This window comes from Rhagoletis zephyria, unplaced genomic scaffold, assembly GCF_001687245.7.
Source record: "Rhagoletis zephyria isolate East Lansing unplaced genomic scaffold, Rhagoletis_zephyria_1.1 Rzeph_scaffold_00009, whole genome shotgun sequence".
Lineage (NCBI taxonomy): Eukaryota > Metazoa > Arthropoda > Insecta > Diptera > Tephritidae > Rhagoletis > Rhagoletis zephyria.
Genome location: NW_016157093.1, coordinates 71,959 through 92,670, shown reverse-complemented (window position 1 = coordinate 92,670; position 20,712 = coordinate 71,959). Strand labels below are relative to the sequence as shown.

The 20,712-nt window shown below is 34.2% G+C and overlaps 2 protein-coding genes across 3 annotated transcripts in view; one reads left to right on the top strand and one right to left on the bottom strand.

Moving 5' to 3' along the window:
- mthl15 (methuselah-like 15) overlaps positions 1-9,807 on the top strand; it is a 34,707-nt gene extending 24,900 nt beyond the window's left edge. For both annotated transcript variants that reach the window (XM_017609291.1, XM_017609283.1), the window contains 3 exons: positions 8,810-8,991; positions 9,066-9,452; positions 9,515-9,807. In XM_017609291.1, coding sequence (XP_017464780.1) covers positions 8,810-8,991; positions 9,066-9,452; positions 9,515-9,660 — 715 coding nt within the window. In that variant the 3' untranslated portion in view covers positions 9,661-9,807. The remainder of the gene's footprint in view (positions 1-8,809; positions 8,992-9,065; positions 9,453-9,514) is intronic.
- Positions 9,808-9,941: 134 nt separating this feature from the next.
- LOC108358129 (tetraspanin-6-like) lies at positions 9,942-20,614 on the bottom strand. Its single transcript, XM_017609303.1, has 5 exons — positions 20,468-20,614; positions 20,226-20,414; positions 19,962-20,150; positions 10,311-10,436; positions 9,942-10,210 (listed from the first exon to the last, which is right to left on the bottom strand). The coding sequence occupies exons 1-5, from the start codon at positions 20,570-20,572 to the stop codon at positions 10,055-10,057; spliced, it is 765 nt and encodes a 254-aa protein (XP_017464792.1). The 5' UTR covers positions 20,573-20,614; the 3' UTR covers positions 9,942-10,054.
- Between the last annotated feature and the right edge of the window lie 98 nt (positions 20,615-20,712).

Genomic DNA, 20,712 nt, shown 5'->3' with positions numbered 1-20,712 from the left:
ACATACATACATATGCCCACAAATCGATAAGAGTTGTAGTATCGGCCGTTGACGTCGACCACTGATGGGCAGAACAGCACATTTTCACCATTATCGCCGCTTTGCCGTTGATCACAGCGCATCAATACGGATTGTGAGGAATTAATTAATTGCATGCCATACGGAGATTTTATATACATTAAAATTATTTTTACTTTCACCTATTAATTGATAGCTTGCATACGTCTTACGTGGGAATTTGGTATATTTTTAATTGTGATATGAATTGACTGCTGAGTATTTTTCTACGATGAATAACCTTTTTTACTTGTAAAGCGATTGGCAGTCTGAAGCGCATTTTCACAAAAAGTACCACTGTATAACTGATGTTAATGCTGATCTTTTGTGATGTATATCACTAGTATAGGAATTTAATATTCAATTGTAAAGTTAAAATAAACTTGTCTCCGACAAGTGCTAACATCAGAAAGAAGTTTTTGTGAAAGTGCGAGATAGCACTCTTTGAATATACGCCCTCGATATGTAAAAATTTCGAGCCCGGTTCAACCCAACATCAAAAAATAAGAAACGATTTTTTTTCTAATAGCGATCGCCCCTTAGCAGGCAATGGCAAACCTTCTCATAAAAATACAATCGGAGGAGAAGCTCGTAAGCGCCAATCTATTATTATTATGTAGGCTAATTACTAATACTACTTTTTTGGATAATTGCGTTAGTATTTATCTTTTTTCAGTGCATATTTTCCTATTGCAATTGTTTTCTTTAATTAAATAATATTCACAATAAGTGATGGTTCAGTAACAACAACAATCCTTTAACAGTGAAAGCATAAAAATTATCAGTTTAATTTAATTAAGCGACGCTCGATAAACTAAACACGCCGGCTTCCTTTGGCCCCAATTATTAAACAGGTGAATTATTAAGCAAAGCAAAAAATATTTGGTTTATTGCATGATGAAAAGGTAATTGATATGGTGACAGCTGCATATAAATAAGTATGCCCTATTATGTAAAGACATATTTTGTTCAAAAACTACCAAGCCCATCAACAAAAACTGTATTTCAAAACCTAATTCGATTGCCAAAATGTTTCAAAAACCTATTTTAATGGTCTGATTAAATATTCTATCAACTAAACGACCGGATCGACTGCGTCGTATTTCCAATATTCTGATCGAAATATACTTTGTATCAGGTAGAAAAAATAAAGGTCATGGCCTATTTTCATATGAAATATTTGGGGTATTCACAGTTTGTTCCAAAATGGGCTATATGTATAATGTTGATGTCAACACTGCGTATGAGTAACATGGATTTCCATGGATTGTATTGAATTGAAACTAGGGACCGAAAATAAGCATTATTTGGATTTGTTCTGCTAACAAGATTTTTATTTAGAAGAATTTTATTTTTAGATCATTCCAAAATCGATATTTCATGATTTTTATTTTTTTTTTATAATCTTTAACCCTTATACTACAGGCAGAATACAGAAAAAAATCACAAAATTACCACCAAATTTGATAAATTATAAAATATAAATCCATAAATAAGGATTATTCTCGATCGAGAAAACAAAAATCATAAATTATAGTTAAATTTTGTCGGAAAAAATATAAAACCATTTTTCTCGGCTAAAATTTTGCTTTCTATTATAGAGATCAATACCGTTAAGCTCCTGATTGATTATTTTTAAATTTAATGCATAGAATAATAAGTAAACGTTTTTCTTTTAAATTTTTCGAAATTTTAAAAATTTTGACTTTTAAATCTCGCGTTTGAGGATTATTAAAAAACAATTGTGAAAAAAACAGGGACTATATCGATTAAGATCTTTGGGATAAAAATCATAACTTAAACTCTAATATTGGAGTATTCTTTCTTTATTTTATGAGTTTTATATTTTCCTTCCAAGGTTATCGTTTTTTCTAGATTTCTTTGTTTTTTTTTTTTATAAAAACGGTATTTTGAAATTTTGTTCGATCGCAGTTCATTTTTATGATATTAAGGGATTGAGGAATACCATTTTTCTCGAAAAAAATAGATAACCTCAATTAGGAGCATTTGAAAATGACCAAAAAATCAAGAAATAAACATTTTGGCCATCCAATTACCTAAAAAAAAATATTAAATATAAAGACCTACATATGTAGCAAACAGTCAAACGATACTAACGGAGGAAATTTTGGGAAAACATACAAGAGGTGAGAGTAATCGCTTAAGCGAACAGTGAACTGCCTTCATCTAGTATGCTAATGGAAAAATACCACCGCAAGCTTCAGTAAAATTAGCTCCTTAAGCCCTTGACGCCGCCGGAATCAGTTTCATACCCACCTGACTGACCCCAATCTACGCGTGGTGTGTTACTACAGAATAAATTCCCAAAACTTGGACTACTTTGATGGTAACGTTTATTCTAAAGGCAGGAAAAAGCTCTCACGTGTCTCATAATGACTTCAGATCATTAGCCTATTTTCCTTCCTCCACAGACTCATTGACTTGCATATAAAAACAGTACACTTCAGAAGAAATTCTGTCCCTATCGACGTGAAAGTCAGATCAGTGAAATAGCGTTGAATTCAAATGTTTAAGTTTTAGAAGAGTACTTTAAGAACTAAAATTTAATGGTTGGTGTCTTCCTCGATATCGAGAGGCTTTTAATTGTGTCCAAATCTAGGCTATTAATTACGTCCAACTTGAGGCGATAGTAAAAGCCCTAAGTAAGCACGGAATCGAGAACAATTTAGTTGAGCTTATCTCCGACCCTCAACGATGCCTTATAGAAGCTGTAAATGAGTCTCTGCACATTTGCGGGATCTTATGTTGCGGTACTTAAACTTATACACAAATTGGTTTTCTGATTGCGGACTTGTTATTTAGCCACGTCTTGTTTACCAGGCGTGCAGTGAATGAGCCCCATATAATAATGATATAAAATATATATACTTAATATCTGCGTATTCCGAGGCTGGCTCCGATTGGGTCCTTTCCTTACGCACCCCCTTAATGGGTGAATGAAAGTGTGACATGGTAAAGTTGGAGGAGGGGTGCGCTGTCGTAAGTTCTCCGTTAATCTGAAGTATAGGCTTTCTTATTTCTGCAGCGTATTTCGAACAGAGGTGGAGGTCGATACAGGTACACAATACCGAAAAGGCAATCAATACAAATCAAGCTTATTTGTGTTCCTGTGAATTGTGAAATTCCTTGAATCAACCTCTTCTGACAGATAGGGTATTAGAGCTCCTGCGTCCACTCATGGGAATTTAGTTGGATAGGCGAGCACTTGCGAGAAAGCCGCCAGGCAAAGTCTATGCGCTACGACTTGGTATCGTTTGGGTTCTCTACTGCCCTACCTGCTTGAAGGATGATGATGTGGAGTCGTCTCAGCATTTCCATCTCAGCTGCTGTGGTTTTGCAAGACATGAAGGGGGTTAAACATCAGAGCTCGAACTTCAACAACACTCCAGAGGAACTCTATGGAGAATTTCATTTCAAGCGCTTTTTCATAACTGCTTTTTATGGTTTACCTGCAGCTACCGTTACAGGAAATGTAGGAAATAGTTATCTAATGGCATCTTGACTAACCTATTGTTACCCGAAACAATTAATTAATAATAATCGCAAATTCTTAAAAACGAATCTTTGCTCTTCCAGGGCATCTTCAAGTTAGCTTTGCCTTTGGTAGAATATGATATGTTGCACGACTGCTTTGCCCTTGACCAGGAACTACATACATATGTATTTGACAGTATTCCATGTTGAGGTTAGAAAGCATTTCGCGCCACTACTCATGCAGTGTTTTGTATGATGTTGAGCTGGAATCACCTAAAAAGTTGGTTCGAAGATTTACGAAGCTTGTGTACTTTGGTATTTCTCGCACGTATGCATTTGTATGTTCATAAAAGCTTTGGCAGGAGGCAGTGCTCTTATCGAAGCATAATTTTTTATGAATATCTCCCCTATTTACAAACAATACAAATTTTATGTGAACGAGCCACTTGCGAACAATTAATTGATCATTTAGTACGTAAAATAGTTACGTATACGTACACATTTGTATGTATATTAGATATCCTGCAGTTAAGTATTTATAGGCACATTTATATGTATGTATGTACATATGTACAATCTTACATACACATAAAGTTTTATTTATGAGTAACGATGCTTATACATGCACATCAAATCCAATATTTACTATGCAATTATTCATTAAATCAATTAATTCATATAGCTATTTATGTATATACTAGGGTGGGCCTTAAAATATCAACATCAAATTTTTGTATTGTTCATATTTGTTCTGCATACCAAAACTAAGATATTCACGAAATTTTAAAATTTTACAACATTTTAGAGGTTGCTAACAGGGTTTGAAATTTTTTTATCGCAGAAATTTGGCAAAATTTTGACTTGAAATCTAATATATTTGACATATTATTGAAACTTATTGATATAAATTCATGAACTCGCTGAGTTATAGCTGTTAAAAATCGACAATTGTGTCGAATTTTTCCAATTAAACAAATTTAATTTTTTAAACCCTGTTAGCGAACCCTAAATTTTTTAATTATCCAAGATACATTGTGAATATTTTAAGCACCAACCCAGTACATATGTATGTTTTCCCAATATAAAATACATATGTGCATTAGACTGTCCCAAGAATATATGGAAAAAATTTGTTTGCAAATTTTGATATGCATACCCTCCGTATTTGGGCTTTTTATCCTAAATAGCATATATAAGAAGTTTTATGGCCGTAGTATAACGATAACCCGTGCCGACTTTTAATTGAAGTTCTAGTTAATAACTTGAATTAAAGGCAAATATCCTTTGCAATTTTTATCCTTCAATATATATTTATAGGATTTAAATTAAACCAAGATTTTAAAGAATAAAAATATTCAAAGTTAAAAATCTTGAAGGATAATATTTTTAAAGGACAGTTTTGACATGCTCCAAAAGGTTAATTGAAAACAAAGGTTATAGTTCATCTTGCTTTGAATTTTTCTTTTAATTGATACTCATATATCCATATTTTGTGTAAACTTTTGGAAATATATTATAATTTATAGCACTTTGGAAAAAGTCCTGACTAGTAGGGAGTTTAGTAATACCGCGTTATATAGAAATAAAAGCAAGCTGCACAAAGTTTATTCTGATAACTTTGACTGCAAGTCGGAACGGGTTGGCGTGGTCCGAATTGCATAACATTTTATTTGGATACATTTTAAGACAAAACCAATAAAATGAGGGGTATGCGTTCGAAAAAAACAACTTAGGTTTTTTGGGACCGTCTAAAGTACATATATGGAAATGTCAAATCCCCGGTGGCACGGTTACACTGACTTAAGATAAAAAATACGGGTTTTTTGTTTTCTACTATCTATTTTTCTGGGGGATGGTAGTAAGAAAATTCCAAAAAGTAGATTTTCTTATATTTTTGGGACCACCCTAATGTATGTGCATTGATACTACATACATACATAGTATTAACGTAATAAAATTTTTACAATCCGCCGTTTAAGTAACCAAAGCATAAGCCGGAAGGAAGAGTAACGCCTTTTAGTCCATTTCGAAGGAAATTTATTGGCTGGGCAATAAACCTAAAAACCAATTTGCCAGTATTTATAGTCAAAGCGCTTGAATACAAACTGTTTCTCGCTAAAACTTTCTTGCAAGTGCATTTTGGTTATGCAATATATAGTATACATGTATGTAAGTAATTTTATTTATAAAAGTTATAAATAAAAATCAGTCACTGAGTTTTATTTTTTTTATCATACTTATAAAAGTCATTTCAATAAGTTGTAGTAAACTTTTGTTTCCCAACACCTTTTCAGCTGCAAAAATGTTAATGACTTTTACACGAATGATTTTAAAAATAAAAGTCGGTGACTGATTTATATTGATGACTTTTAAAAGTAAAAGTCACTGACTGATTTTTATTGATGACTTTTATAAATAAAAGTTTTCAATAACTATTATCTAAGACATATAATATAAAAATCAAAAATAATGGTTGTTTTGGATTTATAATAAAAAAACTAAAAATAATTGTTATTTATTTCATTTTGCATAAAAATTGCCAATAAAAATTTATTTTCAAATTTGAGTCCCGGTGAAAAAAGAAATCGATTGGTAAGTATCACTTAGTTGTAAATCCAACGTTTCGATTATCGCAGCATTAGATATGAACTGCTTCCTTCCTGGGGATTGGCGGCAATAAATAGTTATATGGCAGTTATGCAGACAAAAGTGTGCAAATTTATTCACCATAGAGTGAGCAGACCCTACATATGTATTTATGTATAAGACATATTCTTGATGTTTTTCGTCAACTAGGATGGTTTTAACACTCAGGTATGGAAGGTGTATAGGCAGAAATGCCGTCTACTTATAAGAAATAACTCATGCATTTGAGATCAACTATAAAGGATATGGAGTATGCAACGGAGTATAGTGTTCTTCTGGGTATGCATTTACAGTTGCACGCCTTAACTCAATCCCGACTCTTGCATTCTCGTACGCGAACTCTGGTCAACCTGAACAATGGTTGTGCGTTAGGTTTGGGACCCACCACCTGAAAATGCTATCCAATGAAAATACTGAACAAAGTCTCGTCTAACTGCCTCCCAAACGTTGACGTTCCACGCAAACAGACCAAGGACTACGATTTACGGATATGAACCTATCACCACAGTACTGGAAATGCTATTAAACGGCCCAAAAAATTTTGTATGGGATTTGTGGTTGGGCGGAGACTCCGCCATTTTGTCTCTGTATAAAGACAACGTCAGCCTAATATGAGAGCAAGGCGAATCAAATTCCATCGAGAAATCCACAAAACCAGTTATATAGGTGTCACCTGATCAAAGAGAGCAAAAGGTATAATCGAAACTAAATATCGTACTCGTAGTTTTGTTCCCAAGAACGCTTCAACACCAAAACCAAAATGAGAAGAAAACTGTCGAGAACGTTCTCAAGGAGAATTATACAAGAAAAAAACCCTGCGGAATATTCACAAAGAGAACAATAATTTTGCGAATACAAACAAAATGGGAACAAAAGTCTCCGAAACGTTTTGGCAAAGAACAAAAATGAAACAAAACAAAGGAACGTTCTCGCGAAGAACAATTTGGGAACTCAACTCTAAGGGACTTTCTGACAGAGAACCGATCGGGAATAAATCTTCTCTGAACTATTGGCAAAGAATGAAAGCGAGAACAAAATTTTTGACATAGCGTTCATTAGTTTGAAATGTTTGAATATTAAAATTAATCAAAAAAGAACTGAAACACAATTTTGCAAATTAAGTCAACAAGAGACTTAAGACATGAACTTTTCTTGCACGGGAAATGAAAAGTCGTTCCATAAGTGGACAATTCGCCCTAATGATAAACGTTCTGGAAGTTGAAATGATCCAGATTTCCTCTGGCAGACGACCCTCTCTTTCTTAACTTAAAGTTCTCAAATCTTTTGTTCTCTAGCAGAACGTTCCGCAAATATTTGTTTTTATTCGATCCTCTTTGAAAATGTTCTCGATATTTTCGTTCTCATTGGAAATGTTCCCAAAAGTTTCGTTTTCATTCTGTTCTCCTTGAGAAAGTTCCTGAGAGTTTTGTTCGTATTTTGTTCCCGTTTGGTTCTTTTGTTGGAACGTTCTTGACATTCCACTTTGTTCTCGCGCAGAAGTAAACCAAAACTGAATCGCGCTCTCCGCGTCGAAGGATGGGATGGGATGTGAGCACCGTCATTTATGCGGACAAAATATCCAAGCTATAGTTTTTAGTTTCAGCATATTTCATCCCTAAAACCTCATCTGCATCCTCTATTATGGCAATGAGCGGAAGGCGTTTAATAGCTTCATAAAGACGTCATTTAACCCTCAGACCCCTTTACATAGATCTTAGGTCTTAATCAGGTCCCAATGCAGAGGAAGTTTCCTCTAAGAAAAACTCCAGTCATTTCAAAGGCGCAGCAGAAACACTTTTTCAGCTCTTGTATCCTTTGTAGTAGGCAAGGATACCGTGGTGAGGCTCTATTAACTGATTCAAGATCGGAATTGAACATTGCCATATCAGAGGCTGAAATAGTGTTTCTACTGCACAGCTGCACTGTGCACTCTTGCGTCCACAGCCATTATTCGTTGAGGATGTATAATCGTAGGAAGTAGTGGGCTGAGTTACAGTTTTTCTTTTCCTTCACCTTTCTTCAGTGGATTCATTCAGGAAAAAATCACAGGATTCTGATATTAGATCTGGCGCAAAAGAATTCGTGTTGTCTATTATTAGCTGTCAGCTTTTCTTCCTTACCGATACCGGGAAACGTATCACCTTTATTATTAACATCCTTTCGTTGTGTGATCACACAGAAGTGCAAATAAGGCCCAAGAAGCCAGGGTTGGAGGGTTGTTGTTTCGTTCGTTAGACCAATGAATTTTAGCTTAATGTCATTGACTTCCCGCAATTTACTTGCATTGCATTACTCATAAGCCCAGTCCATCCAATCCTAAGCAATTTTGGCTGCGTGCAATAAAAAAACATTAGTCCTTTTCCATCCGCACAAGCTGATGCCCATTAAAAATGCCAAGTGCTTCTCTATTTGGTCACTTATTCGCAGAGGAACAATTCCAGGGTATACTGCTTTGAATACATACTACCAGAACTGACGAATCTAACGCCTTTATTTCGTGGATCATGTGGGGGATGGTAATTATTAGGATTATGACTAATTTCAATTCATTGAAACATTTGTTCAACAAAAACGCTTTTTAATAGTAAAACACTTTTCTTTTTATTTTCAGGACAGCAAAAAACAAGCGCGGATTTCAGAAAAACAAGGAAACGGGTCGGTTTCTTCTATACGCGCTCTATGGTTATGGTTTACCTACGCTAATGACTGTGATTACAGTATCACTGGCCAAATCTCATTTTTTGAGCGAGAATTTGCGTCCGAATTTCAAGCAAGGCCGATGCTGGTTTACATGTGAGTATTAGCGTAGCTTATTTAGCCACTCTATTTGAACCACTCACTTGATCCATTGTTATCTTCCTCTGCAGATGGCACACTTGCTTCGGCGAATTTACTTTTCTTTTCGGGACCTATTGGTGTGCTCTCACTTATCAACTTTGTGCTCTTTCTGCTGACGCTACGCTACTGCAATCGAGTGAAACGTGAAATTTTCCGAATGCAAAGTTCTAATGCCGAGAAACCGATGCTGCGACGTCGTTTCTTTGTCGATAAGGCTCGCTTCGCTATGAATACCAAACTATTCATTGTGATGGGCATTACTTGGTTCTTAGAACTGTTGAGTATCGTGCTATACGATCGCAAGAAAATGTTCTTTTGGGTTATTAGCGACTCATTCAATGTGCTGTTGGGCGTCTTTGTATTCTTCATATTTGTCTTCAAGAAGCGCATTTGGCATACAATACTTGCAAAGCTGGGTAAGCTGAAATGCGATCAGTATTGATGTTATTGTATAATATTTTTGCTTTCTTTTTGACAGGTTTTCGTTCTAGTGAGAGCCTAAAAACGCTACCTCCCGTCACCTGCGCTACACAGTCCACTTATGCGCCACATAGCCTATCAATGACGCGTCTAAATGCCATCGAAGGAAATCTGTCATTGCTTTGCAATGCGGCCAAGAATTAGTTTAAGTACTTATCTGTACACATATTTGTTCTCCTCCCACACTTATATGTATGTATGTATGCATGTACGTCAAAATGTGTATACCCTACGTCCGAGCTGTTGACGCTTAATAAATAGCTTCTGGTCACGAAAATCTATGTATGTACATATATAGAAATTTTAAATTTTATACATACGTACCCATACGGGTACATAAGCATACATATTTATACTTACATGGATGTCATTTCATTTCGCATTACGCTTGTTTGTAGTTATTTATTTATTATTAAATACCATACTTAAACTCATAGTTTAATATGTTTGTATGTATGCAATTTGATTTGATATTAAAAATACATCAAAAATATGTATCAAAGGTGAATATTTTACAAAACGCAATCATTGGCAGCGTTCAGTCTATACTCTGATAACCGATTCTTCTACTTGCGGCTGCCAGGGAGTAGGCAAATACCATTGCAAATAACGGAAATAAAGCCAGTACCGACAGCATAACACCAATACTAGTGAGATTTGTGTTGATTAGTCGTATTAGTTTTGGTAAGCATCCCTGAAATGGATATACAAATATTGCCCCATGTTGTTATATATTATTTGGATGGTCAAATCCTGCTAAAAGTTTTACATATGCGCTAGCTTCGTCAACTCACCACTTCGTGCATAAGTCCAATTGGATGTTCTGTACAATTTCCTGTTACGCCATTATTCCAGCAGCATGAGTTGGGCAGCGAATTTTTCGGCCAGTCAAGATGATTCTTTCCACCGCAACATTGGAGCTAAGATAATGGAAAATGTAAGTCAAAACTAGCTGGGATTACCAAGAAAAAATTAAAGATTTAAGTCCGCCAAAAAATGTTACGTTAGAGGTCGCATGGGGTCAGCACTAAAGAGAATAGCGACACATGTGTACGCGACAACGTTCTCGCCGTGATTAATTTACGTACCCCGCGTGGAGTTAAGAAGCTCAAAGTCGAAACCGGGTTGTCTTAAAAAAAAAAACAAAGTGCATGTTGTCTCTAGAGAACCATTTGCATGTGCATTATTCCCCTTGAATTTGACAATTTACTCCCAACCAACCAACTGCCGCTAAAGAAGTTTCACTTCATGAATTCAAGAAATGTTCTTACCCTTTCAGTTACCCTAACTCTTAAAGCGCAGTTAGTCAACGACGTAGCGTAAACTTAGGTTGACGTACGTAGCAGCATATCAACTTTACTTTTGATAGACAGAGAGGGAAGCAACGGCAACGTCACCGCCATGCGGTGGTGAGTTTTCGTTAACGCGCGAATCCCATAAGGTAGATCAGATCGTGTCTGCGTCAACCTACGTCTACGTTACGTCGTTGACTGTTTGAGCTTTTATGTATTTCTCACTGTCTCCATTTTCGTCTTTGTCTTCACTTTTGCCTTCTCTTTCTTGTCTTCATCGTTATCATTTATTTCGGCATCTTCATATTTCTCTTTATTTCAAAGCTTAATTTCAAATGCGAAGTGAAACAACATGCGAAACATGTCAAATTGAACATGTTGCAGCAACATCTATACGCAAATACGGAAATGTTTAAACGACGGTTTTGGCCGTAATTTTCAACCAATTGTGAAACCATAAGAACTCTGCTCATCTACGGAAAAGTTCCTTTCCAACGGTGTTCGTGGTTTTGAAATCGGAGAGACTCAATATGGGAACTTATCGATATAATAATCGATATTTTTGTCGGTTTTTTATCAGTATTTTTATCGATTTTGTTATAGATATTATTATATTATTTATATTAATATTGTTATCGATTTTGCTATCGATATTTTCGGAACTTGTCGATATAATTTTGTTATCGATTTTTAGTCGATGTTTTAAACGATTTTGTTATTGGTTTTGTTATAAATTTTGTAATCGATTATTATCGACTTTGTTATCGATTTTGTTATCAAATATTCATCGATTTTGTTTTTGATTATTTATCGATTTTATTATCAATATTTTTATCGATTTTCGAATCGATTTTTGTTATGAATTTTTTTAATAAATTATTTATCTACTTCGTTATCGATATTTTCATCGATTTTCTAATCGATTTTGCTACCAACAGTATTATCCATTTTGCTATCGACATGTTTACCGAATTTGTCATTAATTTTGGTATCGAATTTTAATCGGTTTTGTTAACGATATTTTTTTGGATGTTACTACCGATTTTTTTATCGATAGAGTATAAGGTAACGTAAGTTTCACTTCTCCAGTGTTGCTCAGGCACTCTTACTTTTTTTATCTTCATCTCTATCTCTTTATCTTTAACGCATCCGCTCCTTTTTTGTCCAAGCATTCGCTACCTTCGCCGTGGCGTTAAATACTTAACCCAAAATATATATACTCTCCAGCAAGGATGTTGCGAATATTGGCATTCGCATTCGTTATGCGAATGGTTCGCATCATTTTACACATTCGCACTCGCAACAAATGATACGAATGTTTTGCGAATGAGAATGTGAACATGGGCAGAGAGTCCACTCTAATATTGTTGAAATGGCTCTAGGTCTGTCTAACCAGGGTGCGGACAATAACCAGATTTAGCTTCAGGGGCTAAACGGTTAAGTAGTATATCAAGCAACATTGATGGGCCTTCAATAAGTACTGCTAAAAGTCTTATAGGCAACCAAGAAATAATTTTAGATTCCTCCAGGGAAAGCGGTGGCTGGGATGTAGAATCTGGAGACATTAAAAAATGTGAAATTAAAGCCCAATTGAAGGCATATCTTAAAGGAAAACGAGCTCATCGAGGTGAAAATCCTCTCGATTTGTGGAAAACTAAACTAAAATACGATAAATTGACAGATTTGGGCCGCAAATATTTGAGCGTTCCACCCGCGAGCGCTCCAAGTGAGCAATTGTTCAGCGCAGTCGGCCGTATATACGAGCCTCTAAGAAATTGCCTAATGGGAGAAAAGGCAGCAAAATTACTTTTATTGAGATATCATATGTTCTCAGAAACTATAAGGGCTATTGAAAAGTGATGTATATACGGAATTGTATTTGCTTTTATTTCCCATATTTCGTGCTACGTTTACTCAATTGGTTCGTAAGATATACGTGGTTAAGTGAAACCACTTTTTTTTAAACTGAATAACGGTAAGTTACAAATATCTCTAAACGTTATCCATAGAAAAAAATGTGTCTCGATTTTTGGAACCACTGAGCAATTATACATAGGGATTGAATACTAGCATCTATAGAACATTTTTGCTGTAACCAGTGTAATTTACAAAATTTTTAAGTAATAAAAACACACATTCGCATTCTGAAAATTCGCACTCGCATTCGCATTCACGAATGTGAAATATATCACATTCGAAACATCCTTACTCTCCAGTACAGTTTTTCTTGATAATAGATATACGGTGGAAGATTTGAACATCACTTCCCAGCTTATAATTGACCTTGGCTTAAAATTCTTTTGGTAATATTTTTCTTACTAGCAAATAGTTGCTAGTAAAAATTTATCCAGTAAAAACCAGTAAAATTAGTACTGAATTTTACTGGATAGTGCGTATGCGAACAGGGCTAATATTTACCAATAATTGTATTTTTTTTCAAATGTATTTTTAAATAACAAACTTTTGTTTTAGCCATAAACTTTATATTTTTTAATATTATGATTTGATCTCAAATTTATAAGCAAAACAAATTTCACAAAAATATCTCGAACAGAAGTATTTTTATTTATTTTTTTCAAACGATCTCTGTATACCCCCCATTAAAAATGTGATCTACTAATATGACTGTAACATATTTCAGCTACGAAAAAATGGAAGTTTTTTATTAATTTTTTTGTCACAGAGGATAAAATAACTACGGTTTTTGCTTTTGTTTGAATATTTTTCTTTTATAAAGGTGAAATGTTTGTTTTTTAGAAAGGTAGCCTCTAGGAGATGTGTACCATTAAAGGGCTACAAAAATATGTTTACCATTCTAGGATTAAGGACCAGATGACACAACACTGCCATATTTAACTAATCAAAGGTAGAAGGGCATATAATGCTACGGAATCGGAATCAGCATAAACTAGGCAGGAACTTGTCTAAACCAGTGATGCTCAAACCAGCGCCCGCGGCCGGAACTCTTCAAAGCTCACTGTGGATTTTATATGGACGCGCATAGATTAAAAGCTCTCTCTAGTCTATACTCAATGAAGGGGACATTGAGTCGTGGGTGCTAGAGTTAAACTGAAACCCAACCAAGAACCAGATTGTATTCCTTGAAAAGGTTATTTGCCAAATTAAATAGATATATTCTGAATAAACTGAATTAAAATTTCATTTTCGAAACTGTACAAGAGTTTACTGGAATATAAGAGGCATTTCATGTCAAAGTTGAAGAGATTGAAGGTCTAGGTGACATGAATATACGTGCAGCATATTTTGCTGATATGACGCAGCATATTTACACGGAACTTAAATTTTAAGAAAACGCCATACATACCTTTCTTTAAAGTGCTGTATCTTGGAAACCTTTCAACGAAACTTAATGAAAAAAAATGTATTTTTTCGCTTTAATTGTACATTTTTGACATTAATGTGCAACGTATAAAAAAAAAATTACTAAACATTTTTCTTTTAGATTTTATTTTTTGATTATAGCAATTTGTGTTTTTACATAAAAACATTGTCTTTAATGTCAACTTTAAATAACTAAATGGGCGTAATGGGCTACTTAGGCGAATGGACTAGATCGTCTAACGCTCGAGCAATATGATAAATGGACATTGCAATTTTTTGAAATTGTAATTCTTTGAAAGAGGAAAGGTGTGTAAAAAACAAAAGCAATATTAATAAATTATATTGAATTTACTAAAGGTCTGAAATCATGAAAAGCCCTTCAAGGAAATGGCAAAATTTAACTTTGTTGCAAGTTCACATGTGAAATCTGCTTATCAATCTCTTCAACTTTCATCCCAATCCTGAGAGGTCGCGCACAGAGGTGGCCGCGGTTACATGAAATGCCTCATAATGTAATTTCCGTCTAGGATAATCTGAAAAACTTTAATGGTAATTTACATTCAAACAATAAATCTCAACAAAGTTCTTTGATACAAATTAAAATGGTTCTTGTAAGAAACATCTGCTCAACATCTGAGGTCAAGTTTACAACGGATAATAATATCCCTCTTATCAGCAGAGTATACATTTTTACCAATATTTCACGGACCAAAACAAAGGAACAGTCCGGCTCCTTCGTCTTGATCTGCAGGCTGTATCGGACACACAGCCGCTAAATTTAAACGTAGAATACGTGGTATGGTTAAGAGCACATTCAAGTAAAAAATAAAGCACATACTAAGAAAAAAATATCGATAACAAAAGCGATAATAATATCGATAGCAAAATCAAAAACAAAATCGATAACAAAATCGATAAAAATATCGATAACAAAATCGATTGCAAAATCTATAAAAAAAACCGATTTCAAAATTTTAAAATATCGATAACAAAATCGATAAAAAGTATCGTTTATTATATCGATAAGTACTGAAAATATCGGTAGCAAAATCAATGTCATTATCGATAACAAAATCGTTAAAAAAAAATATCGATAACAAAACCGATAAAATATCGATTATTATATCGATAAGTCCCGAGAATTCCGAAAATCTCTAAAATCCCAAAATAGTCCCCAGAGTGACTCTCTGTCCATATCCTTTTCTCTATTATTATCATTATTTTAATCTTTCTTCCTCTATCTTCATCTTTACTTTTATCTGTATCCTCACCCTCATATTTTTCTTTATATTTATCTTTGTTTTTACTTTCATGTTTATCATATTCTTCATCCACATATTCCCCTTCACCTTTGCCTTTTATAAATATTGCGTCTAAGGACTGGTTTTCACTATGTCATATTTTGACGCCAAAATTTTGCCACATATTTTGACACAACTTTATCTCCTTTATCCATACCTTNCATAATGTAATTTCCGTCTAGGATAATCTGAAAAACTTTAATGGTAATTTACATTCAAACAATAAATCTCAACAAAGTTCTTTGATACAAATTAAAATGGTTCTTGTAAGAAACATCTGCTCAACATCTGAGGTCAAGTTTACAACGGATAATAATATCCCTCTTATCAGCAGAGTATACATTTTTACCAATATTTCACGGACCAAAACAAAGGAACAGTCCGGCTCCTTCGTCTTGATCTGCAGGCTGTATCGGACACACAGCCGCTAAATTTAAACGTAGAATACGTGGTATGGTTAAGAGCACATTCAAGTAAAAAATAAAGCACATACTAAGAAAAAAATATCGATAACAAAAGCGATAATAATATCGATAGCAAAATCAAAAACAAAATCGATAACAAAATCGATAAAAATATCGATAACAAAATCGATTGCAAAATCTATAAAAAAAACCGATTTCAAAATTTTAAAATATCGATAACAAAATCGATAAAAAGTATCGTTTATTATATCGATAAGTACTGAAAATATCGGTAGCAAAATCAATGTCATTATCGATAACAAAATCGTTAAAAAAAAATATCGATAACAAAACCGATAAAATATCGATTATTATATCGATAAGTCCCGAGAATTCCGAAAATCTCTAAAATCCCAAAATAGTCCCCAGAGTGACTCTCTGTCCATATCCTTTTCTCTATTATTATCATTATTTTAATCTTTCTTCCTCTATCTTCATCTTTACTTTTATCTGTATCCTCACCCTCATATTTTTCTTTATATTTATCTTTGTTTTTACTTTCATGTTTATCATATTCTTCATCCACATATTCCCCTTCACCTTTGCCTTTTATAAATATTGCGTCTAAGGACTGGTTTTCACTATGTCATATTTTGACGCCAAAATTTTGCCACATATTTTGACACAACTTTATCTCCTTTATCCATACCTTTACCGATGATATTATGGGCCAAAAACTGGCATACAGCCGATTTCGCAGCGCATNGCACATTCAAGTAAAAAATAAAGCACATACTAAGAAAAAAATATCGATAACAAAAGCGATAATAATATCGATAGCAAAATCAAAAACAAAATCGATAACAAAATCGATAAAAATATCGATAACAAAATCGATTGCAAAATCTATAAAAAAAACCGATTTCAAAATTTTAAAATATCGATAACAAAATCGATAAAAAGTATCGTTTATTATATCGATAAGTACTGAAAATATCGGTAGCAAAATCAATGTCATTATCGATAACAAAATCGTTAAAAAAAAATATCGATAACAAAACCGATAAAATATCGATTATTATATCGATAAGTCCCGAGAATTCCGAAAATCTCTAAAATCCCAAAATAGTCCCCAGAGTGACTCTCTGTCCATATCCTTTTCTCTATTATTATCATTATTTTAATCTTTCTTCCTCTATCTTCATCTTTACACTGAGAAAAAGGATTAGTTTCGACAACTAAAGATATTTAGTTCCCGAATTTTGACAATATTTGGGAACTGTTACCAAGGATTGGGAACTATTACCATCGATTGGCTATTATAACTAAATATATTAAAGCTTCTAATATTCATCTAGGTTGTAACAAATCGTTAATTTAGTTGAAGGGTTTGGTTAATACTAATACATATTTCTTTGAAGCATATTTCTACAAATTCCATTCAACTTAACGTATGGTTCATAANCAGCCGATTTCGCAGCGCATATACACGACTAAAGACCTATACTGTTCCAAATCAATCGACAAACCGCTTTCTGATGCCATTTGACAATGTGTCTTCACTTATTTGACAACAAATGCCACTGAATTTGACATAGTGAAAACCATACATACTTTTTGTCTCCTTCTCTCACATGCAGCGCATACACGTGTTTGCAAAATGATGATGAAGTGATTTTGTATGGAAAATCATTTATGCCCTTATATTTGAATAAAATAAAAATACTTAGAAGATATCAACCAATACTTTCCATACATATACCAAACGAAAGGAAAACACCTGAATTGATTAAAGAAGACAAAAACAAAATTATTCGAGCGGTTTTCAAGCATTTTGTTATTAAAAAAAATTTTCAAATTNCCCCAGAGTGACTCTCTGTCCATATCCTTTTCTCTATTATTATCATTATTTTAATCTTTCTTCCTCTATCTTCATCTTTACACTGAGAAAAAGGATTAGTTTCGACAACTAAAGATATTTAGTTCCCGAATTTTGACAATATTTGGGAACTGTTACCAAGGATTGGGAACTATTACCATNTGCCATTTGACAATGTGTCTTCACTTATTTGACAACAAATGCCACTGAATTTGACATAGTGAAAACCATACATACTTTTTGTCTCCTTCTCTCACATGCAGCGCATACACGTGTTTGCAAAATGATGATGAAGTGATTTTGTATGGAAAATCATTTATGCCCTTATATTTGAATAAAATAAAAATACTTAGAAGATATCAACCAATACTTTCCATACATATACCAAACGAAAGGAAAACACCTGAATTGATTAAAGAAGACAAAAACAAAATTATTCGAGCGGTTTTCAAGCATTTTGTTATTAAAAAAAATTTTCAAATTTTTTCAAACATTTTTTGCCTTTAAATGCTCGGCATTTGTTGAATTTATATAAAATTTGTACACGATAATGTTTCTTTTACTCCAAAGAAAATGAAAGTTTTATCTGCCAATCATAAGTTGCTAGAGCACTTTAAAGGCTCAAAATTTACCCCAAAATAAGCCAATTGTTCCTACGACTGATACCGAATTGGTTACTTATAAAAACGAATCTGCCGCAAGGCGTGGAATTTTATCTTTGAAACGCCACACTTTTCGCTTCATTAGTTCGCGTGCAATAAGCGTTTTCGTAAAGCTCTAAAAATTACAACTACAACATTTGAGCATAGCCTTCATATCGAAACGTTAGACGTATTCTACGTCAAAAGAAAAAAGCTTGCAAAAAGAAATGAGAGTCTCAAAAATCTCATCTCTCTTATTATACATATGTATGTATATATATTGAGTTTGAATAAGTGTTTACTAGAGTTGGCCTTAAAAAAATATAAAAAAAAAACAAATTTAGAAAATTTTTAACAGCACAAAGAGACCGATTAAACTACCCTTAGAGTGTTCGAAAGAAAGATTCCACGGAAGCTTTGAGGCCGGCGGGTACCGTGGACAATGGGACGACGAGCATTTCAACTTTGAATAAATTGACGTCTTTAAATATTCGTATTTCTGAAATTTGTGGCAGATTTAGACCAGCGGCAAAGCGGCTGTGCGGCTTAAAATTAAAACATACGAAATACTATTGAAATGGTCCCGCAATGAGCAGCATTTCAGACAAAGAAAGACAAATTTCACAGAATTCGCAGAGTTTTGCTTATTTTTACATATACTCTGAAACCACTTCTGCTTTTGTCACGCCCGTTATGACCTCCTTTTCATCGATTTTCCCGACACCAGGACGGACGGTATAAAAGCTACACAACGGTAATTTGTTTAATACGGAACTTTCGTTTTAGTACAATTTATTTAACTCTAAAGTCGTACGAATATCATGTCCCACATCATGGAAACACCCATATACAATAAGTTTGTGTATTTCTGCAAACTACCATTACATGGAAGGTAGGCGTGGTTATTGTCCATTTTTAATACCATCCATTCTTAGCTCAAAAGAAATTCACATACCAAGTTTCGTTAAGGTATCTCAATTTTTACTCCAGTCATCGTGTGCACAGGCGGACGGACAGACAAGCATGGCTTAAACGGTTTCTCTTTTCATTCTGTGCACTTTGGCTGTTACAAAGAACCGTTGTACGGACAGAGTTAACATATCCTTATGCACAAATGCGCACGGGTATGAAAAAGCACACCACTGGGCATGGGAACGAGCGAGTTGGGGTATGGTTCTCAATAAATCGCGACTTAGCTAACTTGGCTCTGCACTTTACTTTTCACATGACCAAGCCAGCATAGTCGTTGTAAAGCTCATACAGCTTATCGTTAAATCGTATGCGGTATTCGCCATTGCCAACGCGCATACGTCCGTAAAACTTTCGCAAAATCTTTCTCTCGAAAACTCCAAGAGCCCTCTTATCAGATGTTTTCATTGTCCATGCCTCCGCGCCATACACCAGCACGGGTATGATGAGTAACTTATGGAGTAAACAATTGCTCTATTTGAGATCTTATCTGTCAGCCAACTTTACTTAATTTAAACGGTTAGCATATGAAACTGTTTTCAAACTATATGCTAACTATAGGACGGAAAATTTAAAAAGTCCCCTATTAAGAGAGGTTAATCAACTTGCGTACTTACGTTATTTTGAATGTAATCGATCAATGATCCGTTATTTCTTTGTGAATGATCATTAATGTAAGATTTGTAGTTTTTAACTTCCGATCCAATGCCATCCGATAGGCCGGCGATCACATTATCCTTGTAAGCGTAAACGTATATGGAAAGTAGTATTAAGGTAAACATCGCGGCAATCAAGAAACCGCCATACTGTGGAGGCGATAATTTCATATTATATATGAGCAGAAAAAAAACCATTTGTCTACACCAAAATATTCAACTTACAATGACTAACATCGTAGGATCGACTTTTACAATACAAGAGCAGGCCAGCGAAGCAACGAACACCAGAATGCCACCCACGGCAAGTAAGATGTAGGGCACATAAATCGAGTAACCATCGCTGATTTTTATATAATTTTGAAAATCGGTTTGCATCCAAATGCCGGTTAAGATAATTAAAAGTCCAATGAACTGAAATTGCAATATTTAAATATGAAGTGATCCTTAACCACCCACTTACTCACCCATAGCAATGAGTTGAACAACAAAAGCATACCGCGTATAAAATTAAAGGAAGACATGATAGTTGGCTGCTGATCAGCTTCGCCCATTCCGTACCAGTTAAACATCAAATTTGTACTAAAGCGTTGATATTTAAAATGTGTAAAGAAGCAATGCATACCAAATATGTGCAAATGTAGTTATGTATGTACATATGTAAATAAATCGGCAATTTAAAAATACATACATATGTATACATATATATCGG

Coding starts and splice junctions, on each gene's coding strand:
- LOC108358129 (XM_017609303.1), bottom strand. CDS start 20,572: ATGTTTAACTGGTACGGAATGGGCGAAGCTGATCAGCAGCCAACTATC. Junction 20,151..20,225: donor ATCCTACGATGTTAGTCATT/GTAAGTTGAATA, acceptor TCGCCTCCACAG/TATGGCGGTTTCTTGATTGC. Junction 10,437..19,961: donor TCGATTACATTCAAAATAAC/GTAAGTACGCAA, acceptor CCATTATCTTAG/CTCCAATGTTGCGGTGGAAA.